Source organism: Pseudophryne corroboree, chromosome 1 (assembly GCF_028390025.1).
Source record: "Pseudophryne corroboree isolate aPseCor3 chromosome 1, aPseCor3.hap2, whole genome shotgun sequence".
In the NCBI taxonomy this organism is placed as follows: domain Eukaryota; kingdom Metazoa; phylum Chordata; class Amphibia; order Anura; family Myobatrachidae; genus Pseudophryne; species Pseudophryne corroboree.
Genome location: NC_086444.1, coordinates 80,843,183 through 80,864,057, shown reverse-complemented (window position 1 = coordinate 80,864,057; position 20,875 = coordinate 80,843,183). Strand labels below are relative to the sequence as shown.

Genomic DNA, 20,875 nt, shown 5'->3' with positions numbered 1-20,875 from the left:
GAGCCTACACCCAGCAAGATGTGAGCAAACAGAGCAGCTGAAAGGGACTAGGAGATAAGCACCAGCACTGGAAGCAAGTGTAGTGCAGGGGAGAAACGTGAGCATGGAGGGCCCAGCCCCTGTGACCTTACATGCTAAAGCATTGCAGAGCAGTGAACCTTAAAATGCCCACAGTGGGTTGCAGTAGTTGAACGTTACACCCCCAGGTTAGTAGGATTGCAGATTGTATTTCTGGATTATAATATTGTGAGGAGTTGACTATAGAATATTCTCCTTTAGTGGAAGTTAATGGATGTATGTGTATTAAGCCCTGGAGGCTGACGTTTTGCTGACCTTGCATGGAAAGAAAATAGAACTAGTGGAAGTTAATGGATGTATGTGTATTAAGCCCTGGAGGCTGACGTTTTGCTGACCTTGCATGGAAAGAAAATAGAACTTAACATTTAAATGAAACAACGTGCAGCAAGGTGTTTCGCCCACATGGTGGTGTTTTTGAAATGTCCTTTTTATTTGTGTTACAGCTTGCATTGAAGGGCTCCAGCTACAACGGCCTGTTACAGCGACATAACATTCATTCAGAGAACGTTGAGCGAATTGTAGAAAGTTTAAGGTACGTTGTCTTTCAAACTCCTTTTCTGTTTGTTAACTTCTTAATGAAGGATGGTGAGAGAAACTGAGAATCTCCAAAGCTTGATAGCACCTTTGGTAACTAAGGGCCTAATTCAGACCTGATCACTGCTGTGCGTTTTTTGCACAGCGGGCGATCAGGTCTGAACTGCGCAGGCGCCGCAGTGCGCTGGTGCATGCCAGGGATGCTATGAGCATCTCAACCCAGCGATCGTCTCTCCCTGATTGACAGGCAGAGGTGTTCGCTGGGAGGGCGCGGTCCGGGCAACGCAGGTGTGCCCGGACCGTGCGGTGGGCCGGGCGGCAGCTGTGGGATGTCACACGCAGCTGCAGCGACCCGGAAAGCGAGGGGTAGCTCCCTGCCAGCGTGCAGGAGCTGTGCTGGTAGGGAGCTACTCTTCAGGTATAAAAGCATCGCCGCCGTGCAATGTTTTTGTACCTGTGCGGCGGGGGGAGGGCCAGACATGCGGGGCGGACTAGCCCTGTGCTGGGCGTCCCCCCGCATGTCAGGGTGGTTGATTGTAGCCGAAATTTTGCACAACTATGATCCGGTCTGAATTAGGCTCCATATCCACCTTCATACTATTCTTCCCATATTGAAGCCAGCAATGTAGCTTCAGTCACCAACTGCCTTCTCGATATTATCAGCGAACTGTCTTTTTTTAATTTTTTTATTTATTATATTCATTCATATAATTTAATATTCACTGTTATATATTAATACTGTGACTTTATATGTAAATACAGGTTGAGTATCCCATATCCAAATATTCCGAAATACGGACTTTTTTGAGTGAGATAGTGAAACCTTTGTTTTCTGAAGCTCAATGTACACAAACTTTGTTTAATATACAAACTTATTAAAAATATTGTATTAAATGACCTTCAGGCTGTGTGTATAAGGTGTATATGAAACATAAATGAATTGTGTGAATGTAGACACACTTTGTTTAATGCACAAAGTTATAAAAAATATTGGCTAAAATTACCTTCAGGCTGTGTGTATAAGGTGTATATGTAACATAAATGTATTCTGTGCTTAGATTTAGGTCCCATCACCATGATATCTCATTATGGTATGCAATTATTCCAAAATACGGAAAAATCCCATATCCAAAATACCTCCGGTCCCAAGCATTTTGGATAAGGGAGACTCAACCTGTATAAGTGTATGTATTCACAGCTACCCCCAGGAAGTGTGTGAACACTTGTATTGTTAATATAATAATTATTTGTTGATTTTATTAAACTGTCTCATGCATCACTAAGCGCTCTTTGGTTTCTGTTTGTTTTGCTCATTGCGGGTATTCCTGAGTTGATCGCAGCAGGAACTTTGTTAGCATTTGGGCAAAACCATGTGCACTGCAGGGGGGGCAGATATAACATGTGCAGAGAGAGTTAGGTTTGGGTGGGTTATTTTGTTTCTGTGCAGGGTAAATACTGGCTGCTTTATTTTTACACTGCAATTTAGATTGCAGATTGAACACACCCCACCCAAATCTAACTCTCTCTGCACATGTTATATCTGACCCCCCTGCAGTGCACATGGTTTTGCCCAACTGCTAACAAAGTTCCTGCTGCGATCAACTCAGAATTACCCCCATTGTCTAGAGTCTTTCCCAAGTGGCTGCTGGTGTGCATTTAGTTTGGTGAGCACTATATAGCACAAGCGCCTATTAAGCAATCCCTTGTATGTGCTTGGCTGCTCCCGGGCATCTACAGCCCAGTTGCACGTGATCTACCGGCCCACAGACAGTAGAGCGCAGTACAAGTGTGCATGCTTACGGTTTCCCCCTTTTCTCTCAGGAATGAAGGCATTGAAGTTCGGGTGGTGAAAAGAAGAGACTATGACGAGGAGACGGTACGATGGGCTGATGCCATTATCTCAGCAGGAGGTAGACCTAAGAAGTTTGCTTCTTACACTGTACTGAAAGCTGTAATCACAGATACACCACAACTATAGTGTCTCCTATTGTTTCTTTTTCTGTTATTAGTATAGAATGGTACTAGGGGTCTATGTACTAAACTTTAGAGAGAGATAAAGTACCAGCTGATCAGCTCCTAACTACCGTGTTACAGACTGTGGGGTCTATTTACTAAGCCTTGGATGGAGATAAAGTACCAGCCAGTCAGCTCCTAACTGTCATCGAACACAGCATGTAACCTGGCAGTTAGGAGCTGATTGGCTGGTACTTTATCTCCGTACACTTTTGGGGATATTCAATTGTTTAAAAAGTCTTTTGGATGTCTTTGTCCTGTCTATTAGATAGGAAAAAACAGACACCCAACTGACTCTTCAAACAATTGAATACCCCTCTTTTCTCTCTCCAAGGCTTAGTAAAGATGTTAGTTTATTTCCAGCTAGTTAGTTGTTAGTTTATTTCCAGCCACTTTATCTCCCTCCAGGCATAGGGGTCTATTCACTACCTGTTCACCTGCTCAGTGCACAAAAAAGCAAATTTGCTCAGGAAATGTAATTTGAGTTTGTAATTGGATTGCATATGTAATTTGCAGTGCGAGATCACCATGAGAACAGCAGCAGGACCCAACTCGCACCTTATTGGATTAACCTTTGAGTTCATTTTGCCCTTTTTGTACAGTATGGGGGAGTTCCCAGTTGTGTATTTAGGGACTTATTCAGGTTTGTTAGCAAACAAAAAATGGTCAACACCATGTTGCACTGCAGGTGGGGCAGATGTAACGTGCAGAGAGAGTTAGATTTGGGTGGGGTGTGTTAAAACTGAAATCTAAATTTCAGTGTAAAAAATAAAGCAGCCAGTATTTACCCTGCACAGAAACAAAATAACCCACCCAAATTTAACTCTCTCTGCACATGTTATATCTGCCCCCCCCTGCAGTGCACTTGGGTTTTGGTTTGCTAACAAACCTGAGTAACCCTCTTAGTCTTTAACCTCCTCGTTTGAATAGACATACTTTTTGACTTTTAAATCGGGTGTGCTTCTGCCTCATTGTGTCAGTGGTCTAATCCTGACCGTCTACTCTATGTAATAATACCTGTACAGCACAATCACTGGGGTTTTAACTGTATGGGGTATATGCAATTGCGGTCGAATTGCCGCAAATGTCGAAAAATGGGGCATTTTCGACACAAAAAAATATTCGACAATGCAATACAGTACTTTTCGACAAAAAAACGGACTTTTCAGATTCGACTTTTTTAAATTCGACAGTTGTTAAATTCGACGTCTGCAATGGTAAAAATGCGGCTTTTCGACAAAAGTATATTCAATTGAAGAATGTCGATTCGACAACAGTGCTTTTCGACAGTAATTTCGTCAATTTCATTCCGCCTCACTTTGCTGGCGGAATCTAATAAAAAATGTAAATTTTTTTTTTTGTGTCTTTTTTTATTGCTAATAGCATATCTATTTATATTAGAAGGGATTAGGTACTTGGTTTGTCTATTAGGAGACACAAGTACTATTTATATATTTTTTTAAATAATATTTTTTTTTTAACTGACTAAAATAGAGAGAGCATAGTTTTCAGTGGGAAGGGGTGGGAATGGGTTAAAATCAAGAAAAAAAAATGCGTGGGGTCCCCCCTCCTAAGCATAACCAGCCTCGGGCTCTTTGAGCCGGTCCTGGTTGTAAAAATACGGGGGGGGAAATTGACAGGCGATCCCCCGTATTTTTAGAACCAGCACCGGGCTCTGTGTCCGGTCCTGGTGCAAAAAATACGGGGGACAAAAGACGTAGGGGTCCCCCGTATTTTTTACACCAGCACCGGGCTTCACTAGCTGGAGAGATAATGCCACAGCCGGGGGACACTTTTATATAGGTCCCTGCGGCCATGGCATTGCCCCCCCAACTAGTCACCCCTGGCCGGGGTGCCCTTGAGGAGTGGAGACCCCTTCAATCAAGGGGTCCCCCCCCCTCCAGCCACCCAAGGGCCAGGGGTGAAGCCCGAGGCTGTCCCCCCCCCCATCCAAGGGCTGCGGATGGGGGGCTGATAGCCATGTGTAAAAATAAAAGAATACTGTTTTTTGCAGAAGTACTACAAGTCCCAGCAAGCCTCCCCCGCAAGCTGGTACTTGGAGAACCACAAGTACCAGCATGCGGGGGGGGGGGGGGGGGAGAACTGGCCCGCTGGTACCTGTAGTTCTTCTGCAAAAAAAATACCCAAATAAAAACAGGACATGCACACCGTGAAAGTAAAACTTTATTACATACATGCCGACACACACATACTTACCTATGTTCACACGCCGACCTCTGTCCACTTCTCCAAGTAGAATCCGGGGTACCTGAAAATAAAATTATACTCTCCTAAATCCAGTGTGTCCTGTTCTTTTTTTTGTAATCCACGTACTTGGCAAAAAAACAAACCGCATACCCGGACCACGTACTGAAAGGGGTCCCATGTTTACACATGGGACCCCTTTCCCCGAATGCTGAGACCCCCCGTGACTCCTGTCACAGAGGGTCCCTTCAGCCAATCAGGGAGCGCCACGTCGTGGCACTCTCCTGATTGGCTATGTGCGTCTGAGCTGGCAGACAGCGCATCGCAAAGCCGCTCCATTATCTTCAATGGTGGGAAATTTGCGGTCAGCGGTGAGGTTACCCACGGTCAGCCGCTGACCGCGAGTAACCTCACCGCTGACCGCAAAGTTCCCACCATTGAAGATAATGGAGCGGCTTTGCGATGCGCGGTCTGCCTGCTCAGACGCGCATAGCCAATCAGGAGAGTGCCACGACGTGGCGCTCCCTGATTGGCTGAAGGGACCCTCTGTGACAGGAGTCACGGGGGGGTCTCAGCATTCGGGGAAAGGGGTCCCATGTGTAAACATGGGACCCCTTTCAGTACGTGGTCCGGGTATGCGGTTTGTTTTTTTGCCAAGTATGTGGATTACAAAAAAAGAACAGGACACACTGGATTTAGGAGAGTATAATTTTATTTTCAGGTACCCCGGATTCTACTTGGAGACATGGACAGAGTCGGTGTGTGAACATAGGTAAGTATGTGTGTCGGCATGTATGTAATAAAGTTTTACTTTCACGGTGTGCGTGTCTTGTTTTTATTTGGGTATTTTTTTTGCAGTAGAACTACAGGTACCAGCGGGCCCGTTCTCCTCCCCCCCCCCCCCTGCATGCTGGTACTTGTGGTTCTCCAAGTACCAGCTTGCGGGGGAGGCTTGCTGGGACTTGTAGTTCTTCTGCAAAAAATATATTCTTTTATTTTTACACATGGCTATCAGCCCCCCATCCGCAGCCCTTGGATGGGGGGGACAGCCTCGGGCTTCACCCCTGGCCCTTGGGTGGCTGGAGGGGGGGGACCCCTTGATCTAAGGGGCCCCCACTCCTCCAGGGCACCCCGGCCAGGGGTGACTAGTTGTGGGGGTAATGCCACGGCCGCAGGGAGCTATATAAAAGTGTCCCCCGCCTGTGGCATTATCTCTCCAGCTAGTGGAGCCCGGTGCTGGTGTAAAAAATACGGGGGACCCCTACGTCTTTTGTCCCCCGTATTTTTTGCACCAGGACCGGACGCAGAGCCCGGTGCTGGTTCTAAAAATACGTGGGATCCCCTGTCAATTTTTCCCCTGTATTTTTACAACCAGGACCGGCTCAAAGAGCCCGAGGCTGGTTATGCTTAGGAGGTGGGACCCCACGCAAAAAATTTTCCGGGTTTTTTAACCATTTTTGTGCCGTCCGAAAAGTCGAATCCAGGACGCACTTATCCGTCAATTGGTCCGTTTTTCGACAGCGGGACTGTCTAATCCATTTTTTATTGAATATGTCGAATTCCGGCACCCGCCGGCCGGGATTCGACGGTCGAATTGTGTCGAATTTAAAAACGGGCGGAAAAAAAGACGCAATTCGCCCGGAATTGCATATACCCCTATATCTCTGAATATTAAATGTTTTATTGTACGTTGGTGTATGACCACCTCGCACTGATGAAGAGATTTCCATGTGTTCTCACAAAGGATGTAAACAGCCAGCACAATGTATTCTATGATTCATTTGTTTTATGGGGATCGGTATGAAATACCCACAATCAAAATCCCATCATTTTAAAATACCGACTAGGTGAAAATACAGACATGTAAAATGCCGACAGGTCAAAATGCCGACATTAGTTTTCATTGGTTTTTTTGTGTGTGTATGTCGACATAAACACCTTGTAAGTGTGCCGCGTCCCCTCGCATGGTTCGCTGCACTCGCCATGTTTCAGGCACGTTGCCTTGCTGCGCTCAGCACACTATTATGTTCCCCCTCTAGGTCCACTGGGATGGTATGGTATTATGAACAAGTCGGTTTCAACGAAAAAAATCATAAACTCTGGTCGGTATTTTGACCTTGTCTGTATTTTAAATGTCGGTATTTTGACCATGTAGGGATTTTGACCTTGTCGGGATTTTGACCGTCGGTCAATTGCTGTTGGGATTTTGATTGTCGGTAAATTGACTGCATCCCGTTTTTTGGTCCTGTTTTTATTTAAGTGAAGATGAAAACATAGCCATCCATCTGGCCCATAGTTAAATTCATTGCTTCAGCGGATGCGCTGAAGTGTTCACGTGTTCTTAGATTTTTATAGAAAAATGTATATGGAAGATTACTGAAATAATCAGCAATGATAAGTACAAGGTGATAACGCCAGTCAGCTCCAATATGTCAATTGACAGTAGGAGCTGATTGGCTGACGCATTATCACTTTCCACGTATCACTGCTTCATCACTTCTCCAGGCTTAATAAATCTGCCCCATTGTTATTTATCTGATGAGAATCTTTCTTTCTAGGGGACGGTACTATGCTGCTCGCTGCTAGCAAAGTGCACGACAGATTCAAGCCGGTGATTGGCGTTAATACCGATCCAGTGAGGTAATATCATCCGTTACACGGTGCCGCTATCACAGCTGTGGGCTGTGGCCCACCCCATATCTCCCACTTGTAGGCAGTGTCCTATAAATGAAGCACATTTATCATACTTAACCACATTATCAAATTTGTTACTCTAAATGGACATATACTCCAAATCCACCATATTTATCCCCCCCTCCCTTTCATATTTGTCTTTTATTTTTTGGTTACGTGGCGTTTCGACAGTCTCTGTATATTGTACGTTTGTATTGTCATTTAGACACAGGTCCTCATGCACGGTCCTCAGGACCCCAAACGGTTCATGTTTTCCAGGTCTCCTGACAATCGCAAGTGATAATTAGCTACACCTGTGGATCTTTTAAAATGTCAGTGAGTAGTGAATACACCTGTGCACTAACTGGGTGACCTAGAAAACATGAACTGTTTTGGGTCTTGAGGACCGAGTTTGAGACCCACTGCATTTAGGTGTTAAGTGTTTCAATCTGTGCAGTATACAAAGAGGTCAAGAGACCAAGTCTATTTTCACTGTCTATGTTTAGTGTACACACACCATTTTCCTGCAATGTTTTGAGTGTAACTGGAATAATTTTTTGTTTGTTGTGTGTGTATATATTGGTATTTCCTCCAAGGTCTGAAGGACACCTTTGTCTCCCAGTGCGATACACTAATTCCTTCCCGGAAGCTCTACGCAAACTTTATAGCGGTGAGTTCAGGTACGATTCCTGTCATACATCTAGCAGGTATCTATGACCTTGATGTGTTCAGTGAAAGGAAACTTACAACTGTATCATTAAAAAAATCAGCACGATGGAACATACACTCATGGTAACGAATCAGTTTCATGTATTGCGTTAAGAATGCCTAAGAACAACTCTACAGTGTCTGGAAGTTGGATGGTTACCTTCACAAGTGTTTTGTGAAACGTACCAGTGGCAATGCAAATTGTGATCTGACCTCGCCTGGGCCCAAATGTATTAAGCCTTAACAAGAGATAAAGTGGAGAGAGGTAAAGAACCAGCCCATCAGCTCCTGTTATTTTTCAAACACAGCCTATGACATGACAGTTAGGAGCTGATTGGCTGGTGTTTTATCACTCTTTACCCGTCTCCACTTTATCTCTTGTTAAAGCTTAATACATTTGGGCCCTGTTTCAGTGTCTCTGATATAGCGCCCTGCATCAGGTGTTTTATCTGTACAGTCAGCGCAAAGCAAACATGCTTGGGTAAAATGATATAATATTTGGATTAAGGTCTTATATTGAATAAGAGGAAAAGTGGACTAGAAGGTGGTTGAGAACATAGGGGGAGATGTACAAAGCAGTGAAAAGAGCAGAGAAGGGCGCCAATGGAGAAGTTGCCTATGGCAACCAATCAGCACCCAAGTAATATTTATAATTTCTCTGACGTCCTAGTGGATGCTGAGTACTCCGTAACGACCATGGGGAATAGACTGGCTCCGCAGGAGACTGGGCACTCTTAAAGAAAGATTAGGTACTACATCTGGTGTGCACTGGCTCCTCCCTCTATGCCCCTCCTCAAGACCTCAGTTAGAATATGTGCCCGGCCAGAGCTGGGTGCACTTAGTGGGCTCTCCTGAGTTCACTAAAAAAGAAAGTATTTGTTAGGTTTTTCTCTGACGTCCTAGTGGATGCTGGGAACTCCGTAAGGACCATGGGGAATAGCGGCTCCGCAGGAGACTGGGCACAAAAGTAAAGCTTTAGGACTACCTGGTGTGCACTGGCTCCTCCCCCTATGACCCTCCTCCAAGCCTCAGTTAGATTTTTGTGCCCGGCCGAGAAGGGTGCACACTAGGGGCTCTCCTGAGCTTCTTAGTGAAAGTTTAGTTTTAGGTTTTTTATTTTCAGTGAGACCTGCTGGCAACAGGCTCACTGCATCGAGGGACTAAGGGGAGAAGAAGCGAACTCACCTGCGTGCAGAGTGGATTGGGCTTCTTAGGCTACTGGACACCATTAGCTCCAGAGGGACCGAACACAGGCCCAGCCTCGGAGCTCGGTCCCAGAGCCGCGCCGCCGGCCCCCTTACAGAGCCAGAAGCAAGAAGAGGTCCGGAAAAATCGGCGGCAGAAGACATCCTGTCTTCACCAAGGTAGCGCACAGCACTGCAGCTGTGCGCCATTGCTCCTCAGCACACTTCACACTCCGGTCACTGAGGGTGCAGGGCGCTAGGGGGGGGCGCCCTGAGCAGCAATAAAAACACCTTGGCTGGCGAAAATACATCACATATAGCCCCCAGGGCTATATGGATGAATTTTAACCCCTGCCAGATTCCACAGAAAAACGGGAGAAAAGGCCACCGAGAAGGGGGCGGAGCCTATCTCCTCAGCACACTGGCGCCATTTTCTCTCACAGCTCCGTTGGAGGGAAGCTCCCTGGCTCTCCCCTGCAGTTACTACACTACAGAAAGGGGTTAAAAAAGAGAGGGGGGCACTAATTAGGCGCAGTATAACAATACAGCAGCTATAAGGGGAAAAACACTTATATAAGGTTATCCCTGTATATATATATATATAGCGCTCTGGTGTGTGCTGGCATACTCTCCCTCTGTCTCCCCAAAGGGCTAGTGGGGTCCTGTCCTCTATCAGAGCATTCCCTGTGTGTGTGCTGTGTGTCGGTACGTTGTGTCGACATGTATGAGGAGGAAAATGAGGTGGAGGCGGAGCAATTGCCTGTAACAGAGATGTCACCCCCTAGGGAGTCGACACCTGAGTGGATGAGCTTATGGAAGGAATTATGTGACAGTGTCAGCTCTTTACAAAAGATTGATGACATGAGACAGCCGGCGACTCAGCCTGTGCCTGTCCAGGTGTCTCAAAAGCCATCTGGGGCTCTAAAACGCCCGTTACCGCAGATGGCAGATACAGACGCCGACACGGATACTGACTCCAGTGTCGACGATTAAGAGACGAATGTGACTTCCAGTAGGGCCACACGTTACATGATTGAGGCTATGGAAAATGTTTTTACACATTTCTGATAATACCAGTACCACTAAAAAGGGTATTATGTTGGGTGAGAAAAAACTGCCTGTAGTTTTTCCTGCATCTGAGGAATTAAATGAAGTGTGTGATGATGCGTGGGTTTCCCCCGATAAAAACTGTTAATTCCTAAAAAGTTATTAGCAGCATACCCCTTCCCGCCAGAGGATAGGGCACGTTGGGAAACACCCCTTAGGGTGAATAAAGCGCTCACACGCTTGTCTAAACAGGTGGCACTACCGTCCCCGGATACGGCCGCCCTTAAGGAACCTGCTGACAGAAAGCAGTAAAATATCCTAAAATGTATATACACTCACACGGGTGTGATACTGCGACCAGCAATCGCCTCAGCCTGGATGTGCAGTGCTGGGGTGGCTTGGTCGGATTCCCTGACTGACAATATTGATACCCTAGATAGGGACAGTATATTACTAACTATAGAGCATTTAAAAGATGCATTTCTATATATGCGTGATGCACAGAGGGATATTTGCCGACTGTCATCAAGAGTAAGTGCGCTGTCCATTTCTGCCAGAAGAGGGTTATGGACAAGACAGTGGTCAGGTGATGATGATTCCAAAAGGCATATGGAAGTATCGCCTTATAAAAGGGAGGAGTTATTTGGGGTAGGTCTAACAGACCTGGTGGCCACTGGAAAATCCACATTTTTACCCCAGGTAGCTTCTCAACCTAAGAAGACGCCGTATTATCAGGCGCAGTCCTTTCGGCCCCATAAGGACAAGCGGGCAAAAGGCGCCTCATTTCTGCCCCGTGGCAGAGGGAGAGGAAAAAGGCTGCAGCAAACAGTTAATTCCCAGGAACAAAAGCCCTCTCCCGCCTCCGCAAAGTCATCAGCATGACGCTGGGGCTTTACAAGCGGTCTCAGGCACGGTGGGGGCCCGTCTCAAGAAATTCGAGACGTCTCCCCCTCGCCGTTTCATAAAGTCTGCTTTACCGACGTCTCCCTCAGACAGGGAGACAGTATTGCAAGCCATTCACAGGCTGTATTCCCAGCAGGTGATAATCAAGGTACCCCTCCTGCAACAGGGAAAGGGGTACTAGTCCACACTATTGTGGTACCGAAGCCGGACGGCTCGGTGAGACCATTTTTAAATCTAAAATCCTTGAACACTTACATACAAAGGTTCAAATTCAAGATGGAGTCACTCAGAGCAGTGATTGCAAACCTGGAAGAAGGGGACTATATGGTCTCTCTGGACATCAAAGATGCTTACCTACATGTCCCAATTTACCCTTCTCCAAGGGTACCTCAGGTTTGTGGTACAGAACTGTCACTATCAGTTTCAGACGCTGCCGATTGGATTGTCCACGGCACCCCGGGTCTTTACCAAGGTAATGGCCGAAATGATGATACTCCTTCGAAAGAAGGGAGTTTTAGTTATCCCTTACTTGGACGATCTCCTGATAAGGGCAAGATCCAGGGAACAGTTGGAAGTCGGGGTAGCACTATCTCAGATAGTGCTGCGGCAGCACGGTTGGATTCTCAATATTCCAAAATCGCAGCTTATCCCGACGACACGCCTTCTATTCCTAGGGATGATCCTGGACACAGTCCGGAAAAAGGTGTTTTCTCCCGGAGGAGAAAGCCAGGGGGTTATCCGAACTAGTCAGAAACCTCCTAAAACCAGGCCAAGTATCAGTGCATCAGTGCACAAGGGTCCTGGGAAAAATGGTGGCTTCCTACGAAGAAATTCCATTCGGCAGATTCCACGCAAGAACTTTCCAGTGGGACCTGCTGGACAAATGGTCCGGATCGCATCTTCAGATGCATCAGCGGATAACCCTGTCACCAAAGACCACGGATGCCAGCCTGAGAGGCTGGGGAGCAGTCACACAGGGAAAAAATTTCCAGGGCTTGTGGTCAACCCTGGAGACATCACTTCACATAAATATTTTGGAGCTAAGGGCCATTTACAATGCCCTAAGCCAAGCAATACCTCTGCTTCAAGGTCAGCCGGTGCTGATCCAGTCGGACAATATCACGGCAGTCGCCCACGTAAACAGACAGGGCGGCACAAGAAGCAGGAGGGCAATGGCAGAAGCTGCAAGGATTTTTTGCTGGGCGGAAAATCATGTGATAGCACTGTCAGCAGTGTTCATTCCGGGAGTGGACAACTGGGAAGCAGACTTCCTCAGCAGGCACGACCTCCACCCGGGAGAGTGGGGACTTCACCCAGAAGTCTTCCACATGATTGTAAACCATTGGGAAAAACCAAAGGTGGACATGATGGCGTCCCGCCTAAACAAAAAATTGGACAGGTATTGCGCCAGGTCAAGGGACCCTCAGGCAATAGCTGTGGACGCTCTGGTAACACCGTGGGTGTACCAGTCAGTGTATGTGTTCCCTCCTCTTCCTCTCATACCAAAAGTACTGAGAATTATAAGACGGAAGGGAGTAAGAACTATACTCGTGGCTCCGGATTGGCCAAGAAGGACTTGGTACCCGGAACTTCAAGAGATGCTCACGGAGGACCCGTGGCCTCTACCTCTAAGAAGGGACCTGCTCCAGCAAGGACCCTGTCTATTCCAAGACTTAACGCGGCTGCGTTTGACGGCAGGGCGGTTGAACGCCGGATCCTGAAGGAAAAAGGCATTCCGGATGAAGTCATCCCTACCCTGGTCAAACCAGGAAGGATGTAACCGCAAAGCATTATCACCGCATTTGGCGAAAATATGTTGCGTGGTGCGAGGCCAGTAAGGCCCCGATGGAGGAATTTCTACTAGGTCGATTCCTGCATTTCCTGTAAACAGGAGTGTCTATGGGCCTAAAATTGGGGTCCATTAAGGTTCAAATTTCGGCCCTGTCGATTTTCTTCCAGAAAGAACTGGCTTCAGTTCCTGAAGTTCAGACGTTTGTCAAGGGGGTACTGCATATACAGCCTCCTTTTGTGCCTCCAGTGGCACCTTGGGATCTCAATGTAGTTTTGGGGTTCCTAAAATCACATTGGTTTGAACCACTCACCACTGTGGACTTAAAATATCTCACATGGAAAGTGGTAATGCTGTTGGCCCTGGCTTCAGCCAGGCGTGTCTCAGAATTGGCGGCTTTATCCTATAAAAGCCCTTACCTAATTTTTCATACGGATAGGGCAGAATTGAGGACTCGTCCTCAATTTCTCTCTAAGGTGGTTTCAGCGTTTCACTTGAACCAGCCTATTGTGGTACCTGCGGCTACTAGGGACTTGGAGGACTCCAAGTTGCTGGACGTAGTCAGGGCCATGAAAATATATGTTTCCAGGACGGCTGGAGTCAGAAAATCTGACTCGCTGTTTATCCTGTATGCACCCAACAAGCTGGGTGCTCCTGCTTCTAAGCAGACTATTGCTCGTTGGATTTGTAGTACAATTCAGCTTGCACATTCTGTGGCAGGCCTGCCACAGCCAAAATCTGTAAAAGCCCATTCCACAAGGAAGGTGGGCTCATCTTGGGCGGCTGCCCGAGGGGTCTCGGCTTTACAACTTTGCCGAGCAGCTACTTGGTCAGGGGCAAACACATTTGCTAAATTCTACAAATTTGATACCCTGGCTGAGGAGGACCTAGAGTTTTCTCATTCGGTGCTGCAGAGTCATCCGCACTCTCCCGCCCGTTTGGGAGCTTTGGTATAATCCCCATGGTCCTTACGGAGTTCCCAGCATCCACTAGGACGTCAGAGAAAATAAGAATTTACTTACCGATAATTCTATTTCTCGTAGTCCGTAGTGGATGCTGGGCGCCCATCCCAAGTGCGGATTGTCTGCAATACTTGTACATAGTTATTGTTACAAAAATCGGGTTATTGTTGTGAGCCATCTTTTCAGAGGCTCCTCTGTTATCATGCTGTTAACTGGGTTCAGATCACAGGTGGTACGGTGTGATTGGTGTGGCTGGTATGAGTCTTACCCGGGATTCAAAATCCTTCCTTATTGTGTACGCTCGTCCGGGCACAGTATCCTAACTGAGGCTTGGAGGAGGGTCATAGGGGGAGGAGCCAGTGCACACCAGGTAGTCCTAAAGCTTTACTTTTGTGCCCAGTCTCCTGCGGAGCCGCTATTCCCCATGGTCCTTACGGAGTTCCCAGCATGTACTACGGACTACGAGAAATAGAATTATCGGTAAGTAAATTCTTATTTTTATTTTCAGTGAGATCTGCTGGCAACGGACTCACTGCTACGAGGGACTGAGGGGAGAGAAGCAAACCTACCTGCTTGCAGCTAGCTTGTGCTTCTAAGGCTACTGGACACCATTAGCTCCAGAGGGATCGAACACAGGGCCCGACCTCGATCGTCCGGAGCCGCGCAGCCGTCCCCCTTGCAGAGCCAGAAGACGGAAGATTCCAGGAGAAAATCGGCGGCTGAAGACTCCGGTCTTCAATAAGGTAGCGCACAGCACTGCAGCTGTGCGCCATTGCTCCCACAGCACACCACACGCTCCGGTCACTGGTGGGTGCAGGGCGCTGGGGGGGCGCGCCCTGGGCTGCAATATGTATACCTTAGTTGGCAAAATGCACATAATACAGTTATAAACTGTAGATGTGCCTAATCCCCCGCCATAAATATTATTTTAAAAAAAAAGCGGGAGAAGCCCGCCGCTGAAGGTGCTGGGCTATCTTCCTCAGCACAGCCAGCGCCATTTTCTCTTCACAGCTCCGCTGGAAGGACGCTCCCCAGGCTCTCCCCTGCAGTATACACTACGAAAAGGGTAAAAAAGAGAGGGGGGGCACATACATTTAGGCGCAAAAGGTTATATAAGCAGCTATTGGGGGGAAAATTCACTTTGTATTAGTGTAAATCCCTCTGTTATATAGCGCTCTGGTGTGTGCTGGCATACTCTCTCTCTGTCTCCCCAAAGGACTTTGTGGGGTCCTGTCCTCAGTCAGAGCATTCCCTGTGTGTGTGCGGTGTGTCGGTACGGCTGTGTCGACATGTTTTATGAGGACGCTTACGTGGAGGCGGAGCAGGAGCCGATAAGTGTGATGTCGCCCCCTGCGGGGCCGACACCAGAGTGGATGGATATGTGGAAGGTATTAACCGACAGTGTCAACTCCTTGCATAAAAGGTTCGATGACGTAACAGCTTTGGGACAGCCGGCATCTCAGCCCGCGCCTGCCCAAGCGTCTCAGAGGCCATCAGGGACTCAAAAACGCCTGCTACCTCAGATGGCAGACACAGATGTCGACACGGAGTCTGACTCCAGTGTCGACGAGGATGAGACAAATGTACAATCCACAAGGGCCATCCGATGCATGATTACGGCAATGAAAAATGTGTTGCACATTTCTGACATTAACCCGGTTACCACTAAAAAGGGTATTATGTTTGGGGAGAAAAAGCAGCCAGTGACTTTTCCCCCATCTGATGAGTTAAATGAATTGTGTGAAGAAGCGTGGTGTTCCCCAGATAAGAAATTAGTGATTTCTAAGCAGTTACTAATGGCGTACCCTTTCCCGCGAACGGACAGGTTGCGTTGGGAAACATCCCCTAGGGTGGACAAGGCGCTCACACGCTTATCAAAAAAGGTGGCACTGCCATCTCAGGATACGGCCGCCTTAAAGGAGCCTGCAGATAGAAAGCAGGAGGCTATCCTGAAGTCTGTGTATACACACTCATGTACTATACTGAGACCTGCTATTGCTTCAGCATGGCTGTGTAGTGCTGCAGCAGCATGGTCTGATTCCCTGTCAGATAACATTGATTCCCTTGACAGGGATACTATTTTGCTAACCATAGAGCATATTAAAGACGTCTTATATATGAGGGATGCACAGAGGGACATTTGCCGGCTGGCATCTAGAATTAATGCAATGTCCATTTCTGCCAGGAGAGTATTATGGACTCGGCAGTGGACAGGTGATGCTGATTCTAAAAGGCACATGGAAGTTTTGCCTTATAAGGGTGAGGAATTGTTTGGGGACGGTCTCTCGGACCTCGTATCCACAGCAACAGCTGGGAAGTCGACTTTTTTTTACCTCGGGTTCCCTCACAGCCTAAGAAAGCACCGTATTATCAAGTACAGTCCTTTCGGCCCCAGAAAGGCAAGCGGGTCAGAGGCGCGTCCTTTCTGCCCAGAGGCAGGGGTAGAGGGAAAAAGCTGCACCAGACAGCCAGTTCCCAGGAACAAAAATCCTCCCCTGCTTCCACTAAGTCCACCGCATGACGCTGGGGCTCCACAGGTGGAGCCGGGTGCGGTGGGGGCCCGTCTCCGGAACTTCAGCGACCAGTGGGTTCGCTCACAGGTGGATCTCTGGGTTCTACAAGTGGTATCTCGGGGATACAAGCTGGAGTTCGAGACGTCTCCCCCTCGCCGTTATCTCAAATCAGCCTTGCCAGCTACTCCCAAGGAAAGGGAGGTAGTACTGGCGGCAATTCACAAGCTGTACCTCCAGCAGGTGATGATCAAAGTTCCCCTCCTTCAACAGGGACGGGGTTACTATTTCACAATGTTTGTGGTACCGAAACCAGACGGTTCGGTAAGACCCATTCTAAATTTGAAATCCTTGAACACTTATATAAGGAAGTTCAAGTTCAAAATGGAATCGCTCAGGGCGGTTATTGCAAGCCTGGAAGAGGGGGATTTTATGGTATCACTGGACATCAAGGATGCTTACCTACATGTCCCCATTTACCCACCTCACCAGGAGTACCTCCGGTTTGTGGTACAGGACTGCCATTACCAATTCCAGACGTTGCCGTTTGGTCTGTCCACGGCACCGAGGGTATTTACCAAGGTAATGGCCGAAATGATGATACTCCTTCGAAAGAAGGGAGTTATAATTATCCCGTACTTGGACGATCTCCTGATAAAGGCAAGGTCCAAGGAGCAGTTGTTGGTCGGAGTAGCACTATCTCAGGAAGTGCTACAACAGCACGGCTGGATTCTGAATATCCCAAAGTCACAGCTGGTTCCTACGACACGTCTGCTGTTCTTGGGCATGATTCTGGACACAGAACAGAAGAAGGTGTTTCTCCCGGAGGAGAAGGCCAAGGAGTTGTCATCTCTGGTCAGAGACCTCCTGAAACCAAAACAGGTGTCGGTGCATCACTGCACGCGAGTCCTGGGAAAGATGGTAGCTTCTTACGAAGCAATTCCCTTCGGCAGGTTCCATGCAAGGATCTTTCAGTGGGATCTGTTAGACAAGTGGTCCGGATCGCATCTTCAGATGCATCGGTTGATCACCCTGTCCCCGAGGGCCAGGGTGTCTCTGCTGTGGTGGCTGCAGAGTGCTCATTTTCTCGAGGGCCGCAGATTCGGCATTCAGGACTGGGTCCTGGTGACCACGGATGCAAGCCTCCGAGGTTGGGGGGCAGTCACTCAGGGAAGAAACTTCCAAGGACAATGGTCGAGTCAGGAGACTTCCCTACACATAAATATTCTGGAACTAAGGGCCATTTACAATGCCCTAAGTCAAGCAGAACCCCTGCTTCAAAACCAGCCGGTGCTGATTCAGTCAGACAACATCACGGCGGTCGCCCATGTAAACCGACAGGGCGGCACAAGAAGCAGGATGGCGATGGCAGAAGCCACAAGGATTCTCCGATGGGCGGAGAATCACGTGATAGCACTGTCAGCAGTGTTCATTCCGGGAGTGGACAACTGGGAAGCAGACTTCCTCAGCAGGCACGACCTCCACCCGGGAGAGTGGGGACTTCATCCAGAAGTCTTCCAGCTGATTGTAAATCGTTGGGAAAGGCCACAGGTGGACATGATGGCGTCCCGCCTCAACAAAAAGCTAAAAAGATATTGCGCCAGGTCAAGGGACCCTCAGGCGATAGCTGTGGACGCTCTAGTGACACCGTGGGTGTACCAGTCGGTTTATGTGTTCCCTCCTCTTCCTCTCATACTAAAGGTACTGAGGATAATAAGAAAGAGAGGAGTAAGAACTATACTCATCGTTCCGGATTGGCCAAGAAGAACTTGGTACCCGGAACTACAAGAAATGATCTCAGAGGACCCTTGGCCTCTGCCGCTCTGACAGGACCTGCTACAGCAGGGGCCCTGTCTGTTCCAAGACTTACCGCGGCTGCGTTTGACGGCATGGCGGTTGAACGCTGGATCCTAATGGAAAAGGGCATTCCGGTTGAAGTCATTCCTACGCTGATAAAAGCTAGGAAGGATGTGACAGCAAAACATTATCACCGCATATGGCGAAAATATGTTGCTTGGTGTGAGGCCGTGAAGGCCCCAACAGAGGAATTTCAGCTGGGTCGATTTCTGCACTTCCTACAGTCAGGAGTGACTATGGGCCTAAAATTGGGATCCATTAAAGTCCAGATTTCGGCCCTGTCTATTTTCTTTCAAAAAGAACTGGCTTCACTGCCTGAAGTTCAGACGTTTGTTAAGGGAGTGCTGCATATTCAGCCCCCTTTTGTGCCTCCAGTGGCACCTTGGGATCTCAACGTAGTGTTGGATTTCCTAAAATCACATTGGTTTGAGCCACTTCAGACTGTGGAGTTGAAGTATCTCACGTGGAAAGTGGTCATGCTTTTGGCCTTGGCTTCGGCTAGGCGTGTGTCAGAATTGGCGGCTTTGTCATGTAAAAGCCCTTATCTGATCTTCCATATGGACAGGGCAGAATTGAGGACTCGTCCCCAATTTCTCCCAAAGGTGGTATCAGCGTTTCTTTTGAACCAACCTATTGTGGTGCCTGCGGCTACTCGGGACTTGGAGGATTCCAAGTTGCTGGACGTAGTCCGGGCCCTGAAAATCTGTTTCCAGGACGGCTAGAGTCAGAAAAACTGACTCGCTGTTTATCCTGCATGCACCCAACAAGCTGGGTGCTCCTGCTTCTAAGCAGACTATTGCTCGCTGGATCTGTAGCACGATTCAACTTGCACATTCTGCGGCTGGACTGCCGCATCCTAAATCAGTAAAAGCCCATTCCACGAGGAAGGTGGGCTCTTCTTGGGCGGCTGCCCGAGGGGTCTCGGCCTTACAACTTTGCCGAGCTGCTACTTGGTCGGGATCAAACACTTTTGCAAAATTCTACAAGTTTGATACCCTGGCTGAGGAGGACCTTGAGTTTGCTCATTCGGTGCTGCAGAGTCATCTGCACTCTCCTGCCCGTTTGGGAGCTTTGGTATAATCCCCATGGTCCTTATGGAGTACCCAGCATCCACTAGGACGTCAGAAAATAAGAATTTACTCACCGGTAATTCTATTTCTCGTAGTCCGTAGTGGATGCTGGGAGCCCGTCCCAAGTGCGGACTTTCTGCAATACTTGTATATAGTTATTGCTTAACTATAGGGTTATTATTCTGAGCCATCTGTTGAATGAGGCTCAGTTGTTGTTCATACTGTTAACTCGGTATAGTTATCACAAGTTGTACGGTGTGATTGGTGTGGCTGGTATGAGTCTTACCCTGGATTCCAAATCCTTTCCTAGTAATGTCAGCTCTTCCGGGCACAGTTTCCCTAACTGAGGTCTGGAGGAGGGGCAGAGAGGGAGGAGCCAGTGCACACCAGATGTAGTACCTAATCTTTCTTTAAGAGTGCCCAGTCTCCTGCGGAGCCCATCTATTCCCCATGGTCCTTACGGAGTACCCAGCATCCACTACGGACTACGAGAAATAGAATTACCGGTGAGTAAATTCTTATTTTGCATACCATAACATTATACAGAGCAGCTGATTGGTCACCATGGGCAACTTCTCCACTGGCTCACTTCTCCACTCTTTTCGCTGCTTAGTTCATCTTCCCCTTAGTCTACAATATTGTGCCTTTTAATACAGTCAGGAGATATCCGTATTGCAGCAGTGGAGAATTGGTTCATTACTTGTGTGAAAACGGAGAGAAAGTACTGTTGCCACATGTTTATATGACCCATTCATGTTGATAAATAGGCCTCTTAGGAACTTTGCTGCGGTAATGCTATTAGTGGCTAGTAAACTGCTAGTCCTCATTCTCCTATGGCTGTCCCAACTGTGTATTGTAATGAATTATATTAATGTGTATTTGCCCAGCAGTCAGGATGTAAACGTCTGTACTTGTGAATGGATCCACAGAGAATACTTCTGTTTTCTGACTAGGTGGCTGTGGCGCCAGCGCATTAGACTCCACCTTGAAGGAACGGGTATAAACCTGACCCCTGTAGACTTGCACGATCAGCAGCTGAGCCTGGAACAGCATAACAAGGCCCATCATTATACTCCTGAGCAAAGTAAGGTGAATGTAGGTTTCAGTTCCATTATCAGGCTAAGAGGTTAGTTTTGTGGTTTTACAGGAATTCCGTGACCTCCGGTTGTTACAAAGCGAAACGTGCAAGTCCAATTACAGACAGTCCTGCAGGGTGACACCACTACAGGGTACTTCCGTACTGTGACTTCTCTTTCTCTATGGAGAATTGTATTATGCCGAAACAATCGTGGTGTGTGAAATAGGCTGGAAAGTGCCCCAGTGAGACAATCAGGCTAGACGC

General features: G+C 47.8%; 1 protein-coding gene across 4 annotated transcripts in view; it reads left to right on the top strand.

The window, feature by feature from the left end:
- The window catches only part of NADK2 (NAD kinase 2, mitochondrial), a 298,406-nt gene that overhangs the window by 250,830 nt on the left and 26,701 nt on the right, over positions 1-20,875 (top strand). For 3 of the 4 annotated variants that reach the window (XM_063961015.1, XM_063961000.1, XM_063960992.1), the window contains exons 2-6: positions 522-610; positions 2,434-2,522; positions 7,389-7,470; positions 8,100-8,183; positions 20,487-20,617. In XM_063961015.1, the coding sequence (XP_063817085.1) occupies positions 522-610; positions 2,434-2,522; positions 7,389-7,470; positions 8,100-8,183; positions 20,487-20,617 (475 nt within the window). The remainder of the gene's footprint in view (positions 1-521; positions 611-2,433; positions 2,523-7,388; positions 7,471-8,099; positions 8,184-20,486; positions 20,618-20,875) is intronic. The other variant, XM_063961005.1, reaches the window with a different exon arrangement.